This window comes from Mixophyes fleayi, chromosome 10, assembly GCF_038048845.1.
Source record: "Mixophyes fleayi isolate aMixFle1 chromosome 10, aMixFle1.hap1, whole genome shotgun sequence".
Taxonomy (NCBI): Eukaryota; Metazoa; Chordata; class Amphibia; order Anura; family Limnodynastidae; genus Mixophyes; species Mixophyes fleayi.
Genome location: NC_134411.1, coordinates 60,298,153 through 60,318,470, shown reverse-complemented (window position 1 = coordinate 60,318,470; position 20,318 = coordinate 60,298,153). Strand labels below are relative to the sequence as shown.

General features: G+C 43.8%; 1 protein-coding gene across 2 annotated transcripts in view; it reads left to right on the top strand.

The window, feature by feature from the left end:
* Nucleotides 1-20,318, top strand: part of SLC12A4 (solute carrier family 12 member 4) — a 1,264,335-nt gene that overhangs the window by 1,132,275 nt on the left and 111,742 nt on the right. For both annotated transcript variants that reach the window (XM_075188833.1, XM_075188832.1), the window contains 3 exons: nucleotides 3,161-3,307; nucleotides 6,237-6,291; nucleotides 8,017-8,147. In XM_075188833.1, coding sequence (XP_075044934.1) covers nucleotides 3,161-3,307; nucleotides 6,237-6,291; nucleotides 8,017-8,147 — 333 coding nt within the window. The remainder of the gene's footprint in view (nucleotides 1-3,160; nucleotides 3,308-6,236; nucleotides 6,292-8,016; nucleotides 8,148-20,318) is intronic.

Here is a 20,318-nt window from a genome sequence, read left to right as displayed (position 1 = left end):
CACACACTTGAGCTTCTGCTGGAGTACCGCTTCTTCAGCTGCCTCCAACACTGCAGAATCCCCCTTCCTTCTCCAGGCTTACAGATCCCTCGGCGAGTCAGTAGCGCCACCCCGGCAGCAGCTAATACCTGGAGCACTTCCATTTACTCTGTGGCAGTGTCACCCTGATTGAGTGCCATTGTTCCTTCATAAGTTCCACCATGGGTGGAGAATAGACAATGAGGGGAGGGTTTTTTGCTGCGTTGCTGTGTAATGAGTTAATGAGTCAATGAATGACTCAATTGCAGATTCTGGATAAGTCTTCTAGCAACATTGGAGATCACCTTAATTATGATGGCTAGCATTAAGTGGACTAAATGACCTATACATCCAGTCTGTCACTCCTCATCTGAAGAAGAACTCTGGTCAACTTCTGGTTATGCTAGTGCGCAGGGATGCCCAGGAAGCTGAACGTCTTTGTGCTGCTTCTGATACCCCTCACCCACTGTCAGAGTCCTGTGAATGAGTTGCCTGCAGCACTGGAGCTGGCTATTGCTATTCAAAGATGCTACTATCCAGCGGGTCTGTCATTTTCCCTGCACCGCGTCCTGCACTGTGGGGATCACACGCTGTTTCTCTTCTCTCTCTGCGCAGGTACAGCCTTTTGCTGTGCTTTCTTGGTGACACAGAACAACCGTACCCTGCGCCTCAATGTTCCCCAGTGATGAGTGCCCGACAGCCGAGCTCCTCGCTCTCTCACCAACTCCGCTTGGTAACTCAGTGTTGAACAGTAATTAATGAAATTGTTGTCTGTGATGCTCAACCAGTGCGGGGCATACTTCAGTTTGACCCTTCTAGGGACTTTTCAGTCTGACAGTTCATAAAGGTAATAATTATTAGTCCGCATTCATTCCTCCTGTGGGTGATAGATAATAAGACAATGATATCTGTGTGTATATTCTTAGCTAGAATGTTGTCTGCTTATCTGGAAATAGTTATAGTGATTGTAGATTGACTTATTGTTCCATATTCATCCCTTGTGTGGAGCTAGTGCGATCAATGTTAGTCCAATAATGACATCTGTCTGTAACTGCTTGGTTGATTTAATATCTAGCTATACACATTAATATTTATATTGTCAGGTAATACTAATTACCATGGTTTAAAATGCTAGCATGGCACTTTATATACATTTTATATGTTAGCATGTCCCAGACAGAGCACTTTTAAATCTCCCGCCCCTAGCTTAGTGCAGTGAATAAATTCACTGACGTCACTGAGGGACAGGAGGTTTAAATGGCCCTATTACACAGCCGCCTCTGGCGCCACACGGACCATTAAACTTTATAATACGAGCGGTGCCATGGCTGAATATGCTAGTATGTGTTCTCTGCATCCCCAAAACCCCATCCATCCTCACTGTACCCCGCAAATATGGCTATTTTCTCCTGCTCACAGAAGAAATTCTTAGCAAGAGTGTCAGCCATATTTGTACTTGCAAGTGAAGCCAGTCTGACCACACCCAGCACACACCTCTATCTGACAACGTTATGAATTTCTGCGAAATCCCCTATCTCTAAAATGGGGAATATTTTACCAGGTTGTAACAAAACTATAAGTTTTTCAAAATTGTCACTCATCAAAGGCACTCCTCTGCCCTAATAGCTTTCTAACAAAACAAACCCATTGTCTTAAAACCTCCTGTACACTGAGTTTCGCTCTCCCCCAAAAAACAGAAAAACTGTGACTTTTGCAAAACAGGAAGTGGAAAAAAAAAGCGAGATTTTCACATTAAGATTATCCGTAATTTTACATTATTTTGTTTTTTTTCTGAAATTTAGCATGTGGCACCTGTGGACAGTTCTCCATTTGCATGCCAACATTTCAGTTTAATAGCTTTAATGCTTTCTAAAATGTAGCCCCTCAAACACCATGCCCCCCTCTCACAGATTTAATATGGCGGAATGCCATTTATTACAGTCAACTTTAATATAAGGGCACAACTGTGCCCTTATAATTCTGTTTGTGAAATTGCCTTTTTTTCCTTATGTGGTAAAGAATTCCACAGCTTAACCTTTCTTACTGTAAAGAACCTCTTCCTATGATGATGATGATGATGATGATGATGATGAAATGTTCTTCTGTTCACAATGATGACCCCAGGGGCAGAACATTGTATTAGCATAAAAATAGCAAACATACCAATTTTTTTTAGGGATACCTGGTGATGCAGTCTACCTACTTGTGGCCCCTGCTCTTTGCTTTTCTGAGCTTATGTGGGGTCCTGCACATGTTATGTTGAGCCCTGTTTGCCTTCACTTCGCATATGCTGAAATAAAAGTGGATGCAGACAAATGGTGGAACTTCCTGGCCCCACTATTAATGCATGCACTATAATAATAACTACTGCCTTTGCAGGGAGTTTCCCATAGCCACTGCTACACTTCAGGATAATTCTCTGCTCTCTCTATGGTATTTAGCCTTAGTTCAAGAAATATAAAGGTTTTAAGATCAATTGCACTGTTTATGCTTGTAACTTTCTGAATTTCTCCAGGTATTTTTGGTGAATATTTTGCAAATAAATGCCATTGTCTTTTGGAGAAATAGTTACACATTATGGCCAGGGCCCTCTAAAAAACATCTTGGTCAGCAGTGCACCGGGGCCCCTATATATACAAAAAAAATTAAAAAATGATTATATACATGTGCCCTGCAGCCCAGGGGGGCCCGTTGGAGGCAGCAAAAAAACCCCAAAAACCTGAAAAAAAAAAAAAAGACAACACTTACCTTGCTGTCAGCTGGCGATCCGGCTCCCTCCATGGTCTCCTCCTCCGTCGCACTCCGCAATGGATGTCGGGCGGGCGTGATGACATCACGCCCGACATGCACTGCGAGTGCGACGGAGGAGGAGACCATGGAGGGAGCCGGATCGCCAGCTGACAGCAAGGTAAGTGTTGTCTTTTTTTTTTTTTTCCAGGTTTTTGTTTTTTTTTGCTGCCTCCGACGGGCCCCCCTGGGCTGCAGGGCCCCCGGGCACCTGCCCATTGTGCCCAATGGGAAAGACGGCCCTGATTATGGCTGCCCAATTCTCTAGCATTCAATGACTTAATAACATTAACAGCTTATGTGAAACCAGATGGATGGTATTTATGAGTAAGACTTTCTTTTTATTTTTCCACAGTCACCCAGTATGGGCACCTTAATGGGTGTCTACCTTCCCTGTCTGCAAAATATCTTTGGGGTGATACTGTTTCTTCGGCTAACATGGATAGTGGGCACGGCGGGGGTGCTGCAAACGCTTGTCATTGTTCTGATATGTTGCTGCTGTGTAAGTACATTTTGATTATAATTTTTGCCTTGATTTCTGGTGCAGCAAATGTTGCATCCAAAGTGATTCGAAAATCATGTAATGAACCACATCTCTTATTTATAATAGCCACTGATTATGGGCTTGGTAAAAAGCATAGAAAACAAAACCTAATGTTGTAGGTTCCATGATTGATAAGCATATGCAGTATATATTCCAGTAAGTAGTAATATGAATGTTTGTTTATGGCTGGGATGTTAGCCACATTTTGAATACAATTTTTTCATACTGACTGCGACGATACAGCACCTAGAATGTACCCAGAGTTATCTGGCATAGACTCCTGCACTAAGTAAGTTTCTCTCTCTCCCCCTCTCTCTCTCTCTTTGCCTCCCTCCCCCTCTCTCTCTCTCTTTGCCTCCCTCCCCCTCTCTCTCTCTCTTTGCCTCCCTCCCCCTCTCTCTCTTTGCCTCCCTCCCCCTCTCTCCCCCTTGCCTCCCTCCCCCTCTCTCTCTCTCCCCCTTGCCTCCCTCCCCCTCTCTCTCTCTCCCCCTTGCCTCCCTCCCCCTCTCTCTCTCTCCCCCTTGCCTCCCTCCCCCTCTCTCTCTCTCCCCCTTGCCTCCCTCCCCCTCTCTCTCTCTCCCCCTTGCCTCCCTCCCCCTCTCTCTCTCTCTTTGCCTCCCTCCCCCTCTCTCTCTCTCTTTGCCTCCCTCCCCCTCTCTCTCTCTCTTTGCCTCCCTCCCCCTCTCTCCCCCTTGCCTCCCTCCCCTCTCTCTCTCTCCCCCTTGCCTCCCTCCCCCTCTCTCTCTCCCCCTTGCCTCCCTCCCCCTTTCTCTCTCTCTCCCCCTTGCCTCCCTCCCCCTCTCTCTCTCTTTGCCTCCCTCCTTCCCCCTCTCTCTCTCTTTGCCTCTCTCTCTCCCCTACAGTCCTGTTCAGGCAAATACCTGGGCACTGTTTACCATGTCCCTAGCTTCAGAGTATAGAGAGGGAGCTACCTATGTTGAGTAGCTTATTGGCAGCCCTTTTTGCCCAGGGTTGGACAGACAGACAGCTGCCCATCTGGAACATCTTCAGGCTCTAGCTCCACAAAGCTTGGTTAAGTAGCTCGCACGATGGTTCTCAACAAATGAGCCAAATCATTAATGATTAACTTAACTGTAGTAACCTCCCTGAATTAAGCCCTTCCATCCACTCTTTTAGTCCTCTGCTTGCTTAGTCCCACTACCATCAGTTGCAAGAGCTGGCGCATAGTGCATATATGGAGCAGACAGTGCTTGCAATAATATTTCTAGAATGAGTTTGTCCCCAGGGTAGCTACGGCTCTTTCAATGGCAATGTCTCAGAAAACACATGGATACACAGTTTAATCACATTATATTTAAAATGGAGAAAACACAACTGGTGTATCTGAAGGAGAGATGGTCCTAGCATGCTTAACTGTTTGAACATGCTCAGGTCCTTGAACTAAAAGGTTCCCTGGCTATAGACAATTTCTTTGTGAAATAAGATGTTAATAGTAGTGATTAACTCCTCTTTTATCCCATTTTTCCCCCCATTTTTAGCAGTTGTTCCCTGGTGGTTTGCAACAGTCCATCCTAGCCAAATCCAAAGTTAAACCAACGTAAACCATCTGCTGGGGTACCTCAGACTGCTCTGGGGCTTATGTCTCCAATGGGGAAACAGGGATTCTGTCCATATTGTTTGTTGTGCCTTCCAACCTAGGGAGTTCTTTGGTACTGCTCATGACTCATCAGCCAAAGTATAAGATGGCTGGCTCTCTGGCTGGGATGTTGGCTTTATCTCATTGAGGCCCAATTCCCCTCCCTCAAATACACAGCTGGGATACAAATACACAGCACTTTGCCAAGAGACACTGGACCAGTTCACTAATGAACTGTGTCCCTTAATCGGTTAGGATCTCACTGGGGAACCCTACTCTACTAAACATTCCTAGCATTGCTCCGCTACCTTTTCCGCAGTGTTGGATGGGAGAGCTTCAGCCTCGGGGTACTTTTGGCGTAATGAACCACAGTGAGGATGTATCTCTTCCCCGATCTATTGGGCACAGACAGAGGACCTAGAATGTCCACAGTCACTCACTAGAAAGCTTCCCCGAACATTGGCAAGGACCTGAAGGGAGGATGAGCACTGGCGCGCCCAAGGCACTATCACACATCTCTGGTTCATGGTCAGCCCAGTAGGAACCATAACCCCTTCCCAGTCCTATTCTCCAGGCATGGCTTTTTAACCTGGCTCTGGTTCTCATACTCATGGTTTTTGTAAAATACTGACTACTAGAGCACCTATGGATCAGTGTACACTTTAACAGATTTGCAAGAGTGGTCTTTCTCCATGGTGGCTACAAATCTCTTACAGATAGTATCCGAGTAAGTGTGTGTGTTTGTGTGTGTGTGTGTGTGTGTGTGTGTATATATATATATATATATATATATATATATATATATATATATATATATATATATATATATATATATATATATATATATATATATATATATATATGCATTTTTACATCACTTTCTCAATGTGTAAGTGTAATATTTCTACTTGTTATTTTATACGCTCTGTACAATAGGACTAGGTTGTTTTGCTAAAAGTACACATGGAGAAAGTTTAAGTCACCCTTTTTGCAACCCCACAAACAATGAGAATATGCCAGATTGCCAGGAATGAATTGCTTGAACTTGATGAACTTAAATGTGCTCCATCTCTACTACTTTTACACAGTTTGGTGTTACATATGTTAAGTGTATGTAAACTATTGTGATTTGAATTAAGGTTAATGAACTTGCTCTTAAAAATTTCAGTATCTATTGCTGTAATATTTTATCCATATGCTCATGTTTTGTTTTTTTTTTGTTTTTTTTTTCTCTTTACCTTTAAATGCCCCTTACTTGCCCTTTTTCTCCCCCTTTACTACTCCATACAGACTCTTCTCACAGCTATATCAATGAGTGCCATCGCCACAAATGGTGTAGTACCAGGTAATTAAAATCTACATCTATAAAAAACACATTCCACTTACTGTCATCAGTAGCATTAGATTTATACAGCAGTTACATGTCTGCTGTTGCTAAAGCTACTATCAAAACTCAAACTATGTAATTAATTAATTGTGATCTTCTTTCTAATGATGCAAGTGAATCTTATTAAAAAAAACTTTTGGTTTCCATGTCATGTTAAACATAACACATGTGATGTGTGTGCTGCTTTGTAATTTGTTCAGATATGGAATGCATGAAATACTAATCACAATGCATTATATGTATTTCATATATGGTTGTAAATTGCCTTTTTGCATTTGTATTGGAGTTTATTGAACAAAATCAACAGCATACATGAAAAAACACGAGCGCTGAAGTAACGCTAGTGTGTGGTATATGTGGCTATATAAATATATAAAAAGAAGGAAATATAGGGATTAAGGGGAGATATAACAAAGGAAAAGTTTTTGCCATCTTGGAACAAGGTTGTTCAAAATGAGCAAAAAGGAGGAAGATGTAAGGAAATGCATGCACGTAAGGGCCGTTTACTATGTATCTAATCTACACATTTAATGGCTGAATTGGTTGTTCAGTCCCTTGGTTTGAGTGTTGTGATCTCTTCCATCATAACTGGGGCCCTGTTAATAGTGGGAAAATTACCAAACGTAATGACCTTCTGTGTTCTTCCATGTTGGCACTTGCCAACATGGAGGATAATGAACTATTTGGTTTTGATTGGATAATTATAAATCATGCCTGCTTTTGAGCACTCATTAACATAGCAGCATGTGTCGACAACATAAGTCTGGGAATCTTTTCATTGATTATGAATGCTGTGACTAGCTTAGTTGCGGTACAAATAAGCAATTAAGTTCCTGTTGAGGAAAATTTCCCAATTGTTTTTACTGAGCTTAACCCGAGATGAATCTGTCTGCCACCAAACTTGTGACATGGCACCATTCTTGCTGTATTACTCAGAATTATAATGCAGATAGTGAATAAACATCGCAGTCCTAGAGGCAAGCATGTTTCACCTCATCATAACCTTATATTCTGCATTTATCTCCATTTATATAAACTGATTGATACATTATACCAGATTTTTAACAAATCCTTTGTTTCCAAGACATCACTTAGGTCCTGCTTCCAGCGACTGCCTGTCAGTGGGAGATGGAAACATATTATAGAGCACAGAGATTTTGATTTTAATTAGATATTATAAAATGAAAATAGGGTGATAATATCACTCTCTGTAGAAGTACTGTTATAAAATGATGTATGTAGGAAAATACAGAGGTGGATGAGTAGTCTATATTTATTTTGCATAGGTTGTAGGGAATATACATATATTTCGTAACTGTACAGAGGCCATTATCCATCTACTAGTATCGACGAGGAGATGCCAGGTTGAGAAAAGTAGTTGACACAGAGGAAATCCTTCAACAGAATGTTAATTAGAATATTTTTTTTCTAAATGTAAGAAAATTATTTTACACTGAGGACCTAATTTTGCTGCACACTACTGTATATTATCAGAAATGGGGCATGCTGTATCTTTTTGCTCTGATATACAAAGACTGTCTTTAACGTGGCCAAACTAGCATTATCCAATTATATATGAATAGGATAGAGATTAATATAATATATATTGTGTTCAAACAAGACATTCAGTATCTGAAAAAATATTATAACATTGCTTATTTTATCATTGTTTCTCATTTGCAGCTGGTGGTTCATATTTCATGATATCTCGATCCCTTGGTCCAGAGTTTGGGGGAGCTGTGGGTCTCTGCTTTTATTTAGGCACCACATTTGCCGGTGCAATGTACATCCTGGGAGCAATTGAGATCCTCTTGGTAAGAGATCTGTGCCAATTTGTTGTTTTTGAAGTTAATAGTTATGAGTTGTAACTTATAGCTAGGCCCAAATATACTTATTTGTTGGAACAATATAGTATCTGTGAGGCACTGCAGAGTTTTGTAGTTGCTTCGGGTAGTAGACACAACCATAATGCCTTAGGTCTGTTTCCCCCACCCCCTTCTAATTTAAGCTTCATTTTGGATAACTTTTGAAAATTGCAGCTCTGAGCAGATGAAATTTAAATGCTATTTGATTTAGCTAGGCTACAGGCAATGATAATACAGAATACACATTATGTAATTCATTATTGGAGTTTTTGCCACAATAATTGCACACAGTGCTGCATGTTATTTTCCTCCACCAAGATTGAGTTTTGAAAAGATACAAAGCCATGAATTAATTATTGGGTTTCACAATACTGGAGAAGCCTATAGCAATTTTGCCCTTAGACAACTAGTAGAGAGTATGCCTGGGATTAAACGAAAAAGACATCCACAAGTCTGAGCTTGCAGGGTTACATTCAGCCCCTCGGTATTATGGACATGGGAACATACGCTGCATAATTTGGACCATGTAGTGATTGTTAAAACATATACATAATGTATGTGTTTAACACATACCTGGGGATCTGAGGGGACGGGGGGACGGGGGGACACAGAAGAGCTAAAATGAAATCCAGACCAGAGTCCACACAATGTGAGAAACGAGAAGCATTAATGGCATTGACAGATTAATCAATTGTTTCCTCACATTGGGTTTCACAGTGACGTTCCTACTAAAAGTATTTCTGGGGGTCACAATAATAAGACAAATGGAGACCTGTTTATTTGGTAAATTTTTTTTTTTTAGCAGATATTATTTAAATATGGAATTATGCTCCTGAAGTTAAAATACTTTTTAAAAGCGTTGCTGCCAAGTAAATTATATTTCTGTGGTGTCTAATAAGTTTATTCTTCGAAAACATTACTTTTTATTTGTAGGTTCTGTTCCACATTTGCCGATAATGAAAGCCCCTTTTTAAATCGGTTTCAATGAAATTTATTAAATTGGTATGCTTACCAAACAGTTAATGTTAGAAGCAAAAATACATATAGAAATTGAGATCATGTACTCAAAATTATTAGAGGAGTAATCCCAGTGAAATATTAAAGTGCAGCTGAGCTGCTCCTTCTGCTAAGTGATGTCCCAAGAATGCTAAAACATTTTTCCTGGGCCTTCCTTTACTTGCCGGGGTTTGACGTACAGCCTATTAGATCACGCAAATCCATGTGAAACCTAATAGTTGCTGGGGTCTGTACTCTCATCTGGCAGACATATATTTGGCTGGTTAACCAGCTGAATAAGTACAGGATGTCACGGTTCTTACGAGGAGACTCGGTAGATGTAGCGAAACCAGGAGATTCGAACAGTTTGGCACTACTCCAACAGGGCGCGGAGTCTAACGAGGAGACGGTGTTCACCAGGAACCGCCGCAAAGCGGTATGGGCTTAGCGTCGTCGCCTCGCAGGTCGCGGACCCTACTAGAGTACTGTACGGAAGTCCCTGGGAAGACTACAGGCAGTAGTACCGTAGGAAGGATGATCGATACACTAAGTAATGGTAATGAAGATAATGCAGATCGGTGTAACTCTGTAAACCACTGTGTGGTGTAAAGTTCAGGAGAATGAGCGTGAGCTCTGAAGACAACTGTAGGGGAGATGTCCAAAGATGAGCGTCAGCTCTGCAAACCACTATGTGGTAAAAGTTCAGGAGAATGAGCGTCAGCTCTGAAGACAAATGTAGTAAAGATGTCCGAAGATGAGCGTCAGCTCTGCAGGCCACTATGTGGCGGAGAGTTCCGTAGAGTGAGCGTCAGCTCTGCAGGCCACTATGTGGTGGAGAGTTCCGTAGAGTGAGCATCAGCTCTGCAGACCACTATGTGGTAAAAGTTCAGGAGGATGAGCGTCAGCTCTGAAGACAAATGTGTCACGGGCACTAGGAGTCTTTGCCCAGGATATCACCAGATGTAGTCTTACCAGAGTAGTGTATGCACACAGTGGTCTTCTGGTAGCAGGGTGACTAGTGGAACAGGAGAATCAGCAGATGGTGAGAGGATGAAAGAGGAAAGTCTATGACTAGCAGCAACAGGTTATGGGTTAAACAATATGAACACGAGGATCTTGATGGACGTGAAGACGTGAGGAAAGTCAGTGGTCTGCGTACAGCAAGTTGTACCACTGCTATAGTGAGAGGAATGTCCAGGGATAGATAGGAGGTAGTGAAGTCAGTGGTCTGCGTACAGCAAGTTGTACCACTGCTTGTAATGACGGGACTGGTTCCAGGTGCAAGTAGGTAACGGGGAAGTCAGTGGTCTGCGTATAGCAAGTTGTACCACTGCTTATAGTGAGGAAACTTGTAACTGGTGCCAATAGGAAACAGGGAGTCAGTGGTCTGCGTTCAGCAAGTTGTACCACTGCATATATAGGTGAGGATAGGCACTAGGGTAGATGAGTGGAGCATCAAAGGTAACACGGAGAGCACAAGGAGCTTGTTTCCAATGGTATATATAATACAATAGCAAATGACTAGCGCTGCTCGGAGATACAAAGTCACTACTGAGATCCAGGACATATGAGACAAAGTCAATAGCGTCTATAACTTCGTGAGATAGAGGACACAGTCCAAGCGGATATGCAATAAACTGGTAAAGTCAATAAAAGATAAGCATACCGCGATTCAGTTGAGCAGGCTGTCACGAGAGAAACACAGGGATAGCTGAGCGGCTGAACGCCGACACGAGTAGAGACCACAGGAGAGTGGTAGCGGTAATCTGTGTCTGTGAAGCACACAGACAGAGAACATAACACGAGTGGAGCAATGATGATTCTTGCGGAGGTCAGCAGGAATAGTAGACACGATGAAACACAGGAGAGTTGAAGTGGTCTGGCAACCGGCAATGCAGTAGTCAGGAATCAGCTAGGACTGAAGACATGATGAACACAGGAGAGTTGAAGCGGTCTGGAAACCGGCAGTGCAGTAGCGAGGAATCGGCTGGGACTGAAGACACGATGAAACACAGGAGAGTTGAAGCAGTCTGGAAACCGGTAATGCAGTAACGAGGAATCAGTTGGGACTGAAGACACGATGAATCACAGGAGAGTTGAAGCGGTCTGGAAACCGGTAATACAATAACGAGGAATCAGCTGGGACTGAAGACACGATGAAACACAGGAGAGTTGAAGCGGTCTGGAAACCGGCAATGCAGTAGCGAGGAATCAGCTGGAGCTGAAGACACGAGGCAACACAGGAACACCTTCAGAGACTCACAGGGAATGAGACTCCAAGATCAGGCAATGAGGTAATGACCACAGGTGCTTTAAATAGGGAGTGTTGCTTGATCAGCCAATTAACTAAAAGCAACAGGTCTGAAGAGTTCATAGAGGCTGCGCATGCGCAGACCATCAGGATGGCGGGCGGCCACGGTTCCTAACAACGGGAGAAGAGGAATTTACAGTCCGGTGAGTGACAAAATGTAGTGAAGATGTCCGAAGATGAGCGTCAGCTCTGCAGGCCACTATGTGGCGGAGAGTTCCGTAGAGTGAGCGTCAGCTCTGCAGGCCACTATGTGGCGGAGAGTTCCGTAGAGTGAGCGTCAGCTCTGCAGGCCACTATGTGGCGGACAGTTCCGTAGAGTGAGCGTCAGCTCTGCAGGCCACTATGTGGCGGAGAGTTCCGTAGAGTGAGCGTCGGCTCTGCAGGCCACTATGTGGCGGAGAGTTCCGTAGAGTGAGCGTCAGCTCTGCATACCACTATGTGGTAAAAGTTCAGGAAGATGAGCGTCAGCTCTGCAGTCCAGAAAGGAGGTAGACAACTGGAAAGTAACAGGAAGCCACTTCAATCACCAGGAGGTAACACAAAGAACAGGCACTGAAGATAGAGAGGAGGTGCCTTTTAAACTTGCCGCCAGTGAGAAGGACCAATCAGCAGGGAGCATGAGAATTGGAGCCATCGCCGGGTCTGCGCATGCGCAGACCCGAATTCAAGATGGCGGCGCCCAGCGGGGAGCGGAGCGCCGATGAGAGGCGAGTTTTGCCGGGTGTCAGGTGCGCTGCCTGAACACCCGGCGCGTGATACAGGACCCGTTTCACAGATATGGAAAAGTCCTGGAAAAATGATATGAGTGTAGCTCTCTGAGCTCCAGTAAGGGGAAGGAGCAGCTAAGTAAAACTGTCCTTTAAGTCTAACAGCACTCCAGAATGTTTACGTTTTAATGTATGCTATTAGCAAATAGGTTCTGTGTAACATAAATAGACAGCAGCACCACTGGATAGTGTCAGACGCCGTCCCCGCGCCTCCTCGCTGATCAGTCCGAGTTGGAGTCTTCAGAGAATTTAAAAGTCTCCTCTAGTAACGAATCTGGACAGATTATGGAAACACATAAATTGTTCAATCTAGATAATGTGTAAATTTTGCTTAAACACCTATAGAAGTCTATGAGGATAAATGAAGAAGGAACTGCCACATTGGCCCATAAGCCCTTTTGAAGATCACAGTAAAAAGGGTAGAGTGTTTCCATTGCATCAAGTGGTGAAAGATCTTATCCATGGATAATGAGCACAGGTGTAAAAGGGTCAGTCTAACTCAGAGATTAGAACACATGTATCCATCCAGTTGTGAAGAGGCACAGAAGTGGAACTTTGTTCCAAATGTAGATACAGCTATAGCTAATATGTCAGCCAGAGCTACTATTGCACTTGAAAATGTTGATCCACTAAGGGAATCCATGGATAGAAAGATGAAGTCGCAGGTCGCGGTCCTCAGGCTCACCCTTAGATGTAGTGCAGCGTAGTAGGAGCAGGAGTAGTGTAGTAAGACAGGCCTGGTCGGTACACAGGAAGGCAATGAAGGCAGAATCAGAAGGCAAACTCGGAGTCAATCAGGCCGGGTCGGTACACGGGTCACCAGAACAGAAGAGTAGTCAGCAAGCCGGGTCAGTACACTGGGTACACTGGGACTGAAGAATGGTCAAGATCCGTACACAGAAAACAGCAGGGGTCTGGAAGCAGGAATCCACAGGGAACAGGAGCCAGGAACAAGGGATGTGGCTCTGGCACTCACCGAGTGTCAGAGTGAATGTTTTATACTGACAGGGATTTGAATTCCCCCGCCTCCGGGTTGCGGTCATGTGACCGTCGATCCCAGAAGTGCGGCATCCGGACGAGCGGCGATGACAGGTAAGTCCATAACACTAAACAAACACTCAAAGAAATTGTCTGTTCAAATCCTCAATACGGCCAGATCCCTGGTCGCAAAATACAAGAAAAGTCCAAACCCTCCTCCCAGGCATCAATTTCTCAATATAATCTTGTATTTAGCATCCAAGGAGAAAATTTCAGCGTATCGTAATAAGAAAATCCATAAATGATCTGAAATTTGGGGTGATTGGTTAATCTACAATGGTCCCTTCAGTTCCAATCCACCACCTGATCAAACCCAGCATATATCAGCCCTATTCCTGTGAACAGCGCTGTCTAGGGAGCTGGCCACATAATGCTCTATTCGGTTTGACCACTGACTGCCGGGGAGCCCAGATCTGGTCTTAACCCCCCCCCCCCTCACCTCTCCCCTTTCCTATGTTCTCACTATTGCATACAACGCCACACTCCCCAGCATCCCTTTAAGGTTCCTCATTGTTATATTGATGCAAAATTCTTCTACCTGTTTATGTTTTGTAACCGCCCTATGTGGACTTGTTCTTTTTACTCGATTATCCAACTCCCAATGTAACTTGGTGGTGCCCTCTCAGGTTACAGTTGTTTACCTGTCTACTGTGTGACAAAATCTACAAATAAATGATAAAAAAAATATTCTAGCAAATCTGCCACTTAAATGACCCCTGCACTTTAGAGACAAATTAGTTTTACTCACAGAAGACTTTTGTATCATGGGGTCTAAGTGTTAGCCACAGGATCTGTTCCCATTGATACAAGTAGAGAAATTTGTAATTGCAGAAATATGGACTCTCACAACAATGAGTTTTGGACATTTTAATAAATATGTACAAGATAATTTCATCAGTATCCAGCGGAAAATGTTTTTGTTCAATCCATGACTCAGTGTAGTTGGAAGCCTTACAAAACATTCTGCAAACCTTAAAATGCCTGGCAACATTCCCGAAAACTTTTCCTAAAGTGTTGGTTACATTAGAAGCAAAATCAAAAAAGCTTAGTGTCATGATATAACCCTATTTAGATGCCATCCTTGTAGTGGAGAGTTTAGAGCATATGCTATTATGACAAAAACTTTCTGGGGGTTCAGATTAATACCTTAAAGATCCAGTCCCTGGCACAACATATAAACGTTTTCCACCACATATTAGTAAGGAAGGGTCATTCCCTGGGCATTGTGACAAAGGCGGAACATCTAGCTGGAATTACTGACAGAGTGGGATCACAAGCAGATATCTCTATATTGTATTATGAGACTGTCAAGAAACAACAGAGTCCCTCAGCTAGTCGCAAAGTTCAAAAATGAAATGCAAGAAGAGTATCCCTTTTAGAGCTGAAGTGGCAATACGAACTAGAGAATCCATTGTCGCAGGCTGGGCAGCCCACCTTCAGATACCCTAAAAAAACACGGTCACAAAAAGAGAATAGGCTTCATCAATGTCTTAGAAATAAGAGCAATGTGGAAGGCAATTTAGCCCTTTAATTTTCAACCAAAAGGGAAATATAGTTGAATATTCTCAGACAACAAGTCAGTAGTAGCCTTCATAAATCCCAGGGTGGTACCAGTAGCAGAACCATGATGGAGGAAATAGCAAAAATGATGTCTTGGGGACAGAATAATCTGAAGTCACTCTGTGTTGCATATAGCAGGCAAACAAAACATAATAGCCAATTACCTTAGTTGAAACCAGGTTCATCCGAGGAAGTAAACGCTCTATTAGAAATTGTTTCAGACACTAATTGTAAAATTCTGACTCCCTTAAGTAGACAATGTGGTAACAAGCTGAAATACCAAATAACTGTCACGGTTTGGTATTCTGGACTCTGGATTCGTTCATAGATGTTGTGAGAACAGATCCTCGGGGAGTGAGAATATAGCAATACACTGGCAAGTGGTAATGGTAACCCGAGGTTCAAATAGATGCCAGATGCAGGATAAAAGTACAATCAGCAGTTTAATGTTGACTGAATGAATATACAGGAAAGTCTTGATAGATGTATATACAGTAGGTCATTGAATGAACAGTCCAGCAATAGGGTGGAAAGAATGAGGCAGTAGGTGTATGGTATCACAATAGAGCAGAACACATTAAAGGAGAGATTAACAGTCCAGGTAGCAGTATATGCACAATAGATGCGGCAGGAATCCGGTACCATACAATGCCTTATTGCTTTCAGTAATACTTGAACAGTTCAGCCAGAAAAGAGAAAAACAAGCAGCTTGATGATGCAACTTGTAGTGCCACTGAGCCAGAGTGACCAATGCGGAACAGATGAAGCTTGGACAGAACGGTTCAGAGAGATGACCTGAAGGAGCAGCCCGACGGAGTCGGGTATGGTTTAAACAGTCCCGTCCCAGGATCAGCGATACAGCGGAGGCAGGTGCGGCTGAAGCAGTATAGCCCGAGAAGTGACACACAGTAGAGATGGTTGCAGCTTGAGCGGTATAGCCCGTGGAGTTGCACACAGCGGAGGTGGTTGCAACTTGAGCGGTATAGCTCATGATGTAGCACACAGATTAGGTGTTTGCAGCTTGAGCGATATAACTCGTAGAGTAGCACACAACAGAGGTAGTTGCAACTTGAGCGGTATAGCCCGTGGAATAGCAACACAGTAGAGACAGGTGCAGCTGGAGCAATATAGCCCGAGGTGTAGCAACACAGCAGAGGTAGATGCAGCTTGAGTGGTACAACCTGTAGAGTAGTAACACCGCAGAGACAGGTGCAGCTGGAGCGATTTAGCTTGTGGTGTAGCAACACAGCAAAGGCAGCTGCAGCTTGAGTGGTACAGCCTGAGGAGTAACAATACAGCAGAGGCACTGACGATCCAGATGAGAGCACAATGAATAGGTAGGAACCTAACCAGACAGGTAACTTGATCAACAGGCCCAGAGGAAAGGGGGGGAAGTGCCTTTTCAAGTCTGGAGCCAACACAGGAACCAATAGGAATCTTAATTAGAAGTAGACAGGTAATTAGTCTGCACATGCGCAGATCAGAACTTAGAGGTTTGAAGTCTGTTAATGAGACACATGTGAGTGTCTCAGTCTTGGTCTATGGAAGCCGAATGAGCAGCGTGTGACAATTACCCAGGTTCTTCACTCCAACAATGTTTCCAGGACAGAGGGAGCAGATTCTTTGACTGTTCTATGTACAGACCACTTGGATAATATCTTCTTTGCCTTTCCACACATTGCTTGCATTCTAAAAAAGATTTAAAAAAAATGGTAGACAGAAGTGATGGCAATCCTTCCGTTTTTGCCACTTCATTTGTGGCTTCCTGTAGCCTGGGAGATGCTTCGGTAGAAACCATCTTGTCTACCTCTTTGGACAGATATCCTACACCAAAGCTAAATTCTTCATCGAAATCCAAAGCAAATAGCTTGAATGGCATGGGGATTGAGTGGTAACTAGTCAGATATAAAGAAGTCTATGAACAAATGATCAATACACTTTTACAAGCAAGAAAGAAAAACTCTTCCTAAATTTATTTCAACATTTGTTAGACGTATAATCACTGAGCATCTTCTTAGATACTGTGACAGGATGGGACCGCCTATGCCACCCTGTCTGTTGACGCTGGGGAATGGCTGGGCTTACTTTGCCACCGTCCCCCTGCTTTATGCCAAATACGCCCCTCCGATCATAATAGGTGGAGCCTGCTGCCACTACTAGACTCCTACACCAGCACTAGAACCACTTCCTTCTGGGTAACTCTCGCTGCTAGGTTACCCCCTTGCTGGTATACCTGATCTCTTGCCTTCAGGTCAGGGTTGCTGTGGATGGTTCCCCCCTGGCCTATCACACAGGCCAGAGCTGCAGGTAGCCGGCAAAATGTTGGTACTGGAATGCTGGGTCCACCTCAGAACAACTGGAGAACAGATTAGAGTTGGGTCTACTCTGCAGGTCACAGGAATTTAAAGCATGGTAAGTAGTCGTCAAAGCAGGTTCTTGAAGCAAAATTATGTTTTATTAGTTCAAGTGGTCCTAACAAGGACAGTTCACAGTCACTAGTTGAAGGTACTAGGGACATCCAGAAAGGTACAGATGGAATGATACATTTCAGTGTCAAACAGCTTTCTTTTTATACTCATTCTGACATACCTCAGCAGAGGGTAATGCTGCCCCCTGATCCTCCCCGGCCCCAACACGTCTGAGTTATTTTTAGTATCGGGATACAATATGTTTTCCCAAACATGGATTTACATGTAATGCAAAGTTAACAATATTTACACTACTCTGTTATATGCTTAAACTTACTGCTTGCATTATCTGAGATGCAGCCACACCAGACAGGAAGGCAGCGGTCCCCTGTTGTACATACAGGATAAACAGACTGAATAATGAACAGGGCTAATTAGTGTCACGGGCACTAGGAGTCTTTGCCCAGGATATCACCAGATGATGGACTTACCAGAGTAATATAGTTGGTAATATGGTTCTCTGGTAGCAGGGTGACAACGGAACAGGAGAAACAGCAGATGGTGAGAGAATGCTCGAGGAAAGTCTATGACTAGCAGCAACTGGTAATGAGTAGATGAATGTACACGAGGAACCAGATGGACAAGGGAACGTGAGGAAAGTCAGTGGTCTGCGTATAGCAAGTTGTTCCACTGCTATAGTGAGGTGGAATGTCCAGGAGTAGCGAGGAGGTAGTGAGAGTCAGCGGTCTGCGTATAGCAAGTTGTACCACTGTCTAGGTGAAGGAATGGAATCCAGGTGAAGGTAGGTAACAGGGAAGTCAATGGTCTGCGTATAGCAAGTTGTACCACTGCTTATGTGAGAGGATACTTGAAACTGGTGTCACAGGGAACAGGAGTCAGTGGTCTGCGTCAGCAAGTTGTACCACTGCTATATATATGTGAGGAGGGGCACGAGGAGATGAATGTAAAGCAGAGTATACACGGGGCACACAGAACTTGATCCCACGATGATATCCACAATACAACGATAACTGACCAGCACTGCTTAAGTATACAAAGTCACAATAACTATCCAGGCAATAGGAAACAAAGTCAATGGTAACAATAGCTTCAGTGGATAGGAGGCTCCGGAGGAGAACACAACTCAGTCCAGATGGATATGCAATACACAAGCACAGTCAATGGAAAGTATGCATACCGCGGTTCAGGAGAGCAGGCTGTCAGAGAGACGTGCAGGGATACCTGAACGGCTGAAGGCCGGCAGGGGAAGAGACCACTGGAGGACAGAAGCGGTAATCAGGTTGGTGCAGCGCACGGCAGGTAATCCAGAATGAACGAAGCAATACTCAGGAAGCAGTAGTAAGTGGAACTGGAAACATGAAGAACACGGGAGAGTTGAGGCTGTCTGGTATCCAGTAGTAGAGGTGAAGGCAGCGGGGCGCTGACACGATAAAACCAGGAGAGTTGAGACGATCAGGAACTCTGTAGTAGTAACGGAGGCAGCGGATAGGAATCAGCTGAGTGCAGGCACGATGAACACAGGAGAGTTGAAGTGAGCAGGAACTCAGTAGAAGTAACGGAGGCAGCGGATAGGAATCAGCTGAGTGCAGACACGATGAACACAGGAGAGTAGAAGTGAACAGGAATCAGCAGGAGCTGAATACACGAGGAACACAGGAACACCTTCAGAGGCTCATGGGGAATGAGACTCCAAGATCAGGCAACCAGGTAATGATCACAGGTGGTTTAAATAGGGAGGGTTGCCTGATCATCCAATCAATTAAAAGCAACAGGTACTGAAGGTTTGATAAGGGCTGCACATGCGCAGACCCTCAGGATGGCGGGCGGCCACGGTTCCTGAATACACGGGAAGTGGCACTCACAGTCCGGTGAGTGACAATTAGCATGAGTTTGCCTGTCTCTGGACAGTTTCAAAAACACATCCCCTCCAATCTATTGCTAACTTGGGAATTCCCAAAGAAACGTAACAATCCCAAACGACATTTCCATACAAAACTCATTCCAATGTAACCCGATAAATGCATTTGCAATTATATACATTGGAGCCTGCACCACTAGTTGAAATACATTTCTACAATAAATTATTTCTACATGATCCAGCCAAAAATTTGTTATTTATAAGTGATCCAGCCACAGATATGAAATTGGCTTCAAGGGGTTTGTTGTTTTTTTTTATTCCGTTCCTCTATCAGGTACTTTGTGGCTCTGTGAGACCTGAATTTAGTTCTCAACACTCTGATGTCTGACCCTTTTGAATCTTTAGAAGAGGTTTCTTGGAGGCGGTTGATACTAAACGTTGCATTTCCTCTGCCCTGAGAGTTTGAGTAATACAAGCATTAGGATTTATGAAACACTTCCTGAATAGCTGTCAGAAACACAGGATTAGTACCACTTTATCTGCATAAAGGTTGGATCTGCATTCCACTAATCAGCATGTTGTTACTGCCATCCCTTTGACAACCTATTGGTGAAAAGGAAAGAAAGCTACACTCATTGGCCCTGGTTTGAGCAATGTTCAGATATGTAACCAGGACAGAAGCATTTAGAAGTACATAACTTTTCTTGCTTCCTTCAGCACCACGGAAAGGGTGTGCTCTTCTAAACAACCTGTGACAGAATTTACTGCCTATGCCACCCTGTCTGTTGTTGCTGGGAACCGGCTGGGCTTAATTTGCCACCGTTCTCTTTCTTAATCCCATTGTGCCCTCTAACGACAGTAGGAGGGTCTTAATGCCACCACTGGACTCCTTAGCGGCATCCAGGTTAAATATCACTGCTAGTGTATCCCCTTGCTAGTACACCTTGGCTGGTACCCATGACTTCGTGCCTTCAGATCAGGGTTGCTGTGGATGATACTCTTTGCCTATCCACTGGCCAGAGTTGCAGGTAGCTGCAAAGCATTTCTACTGGAAAGCTGGTTCCACCTCAGAATAACCGGAAAACTAATTAGATATGGGTTTAATATGTAGGTCACAGGAATTTACAGCAGGATAGGTAGTCGTCAAAGCAGATTCTGAAG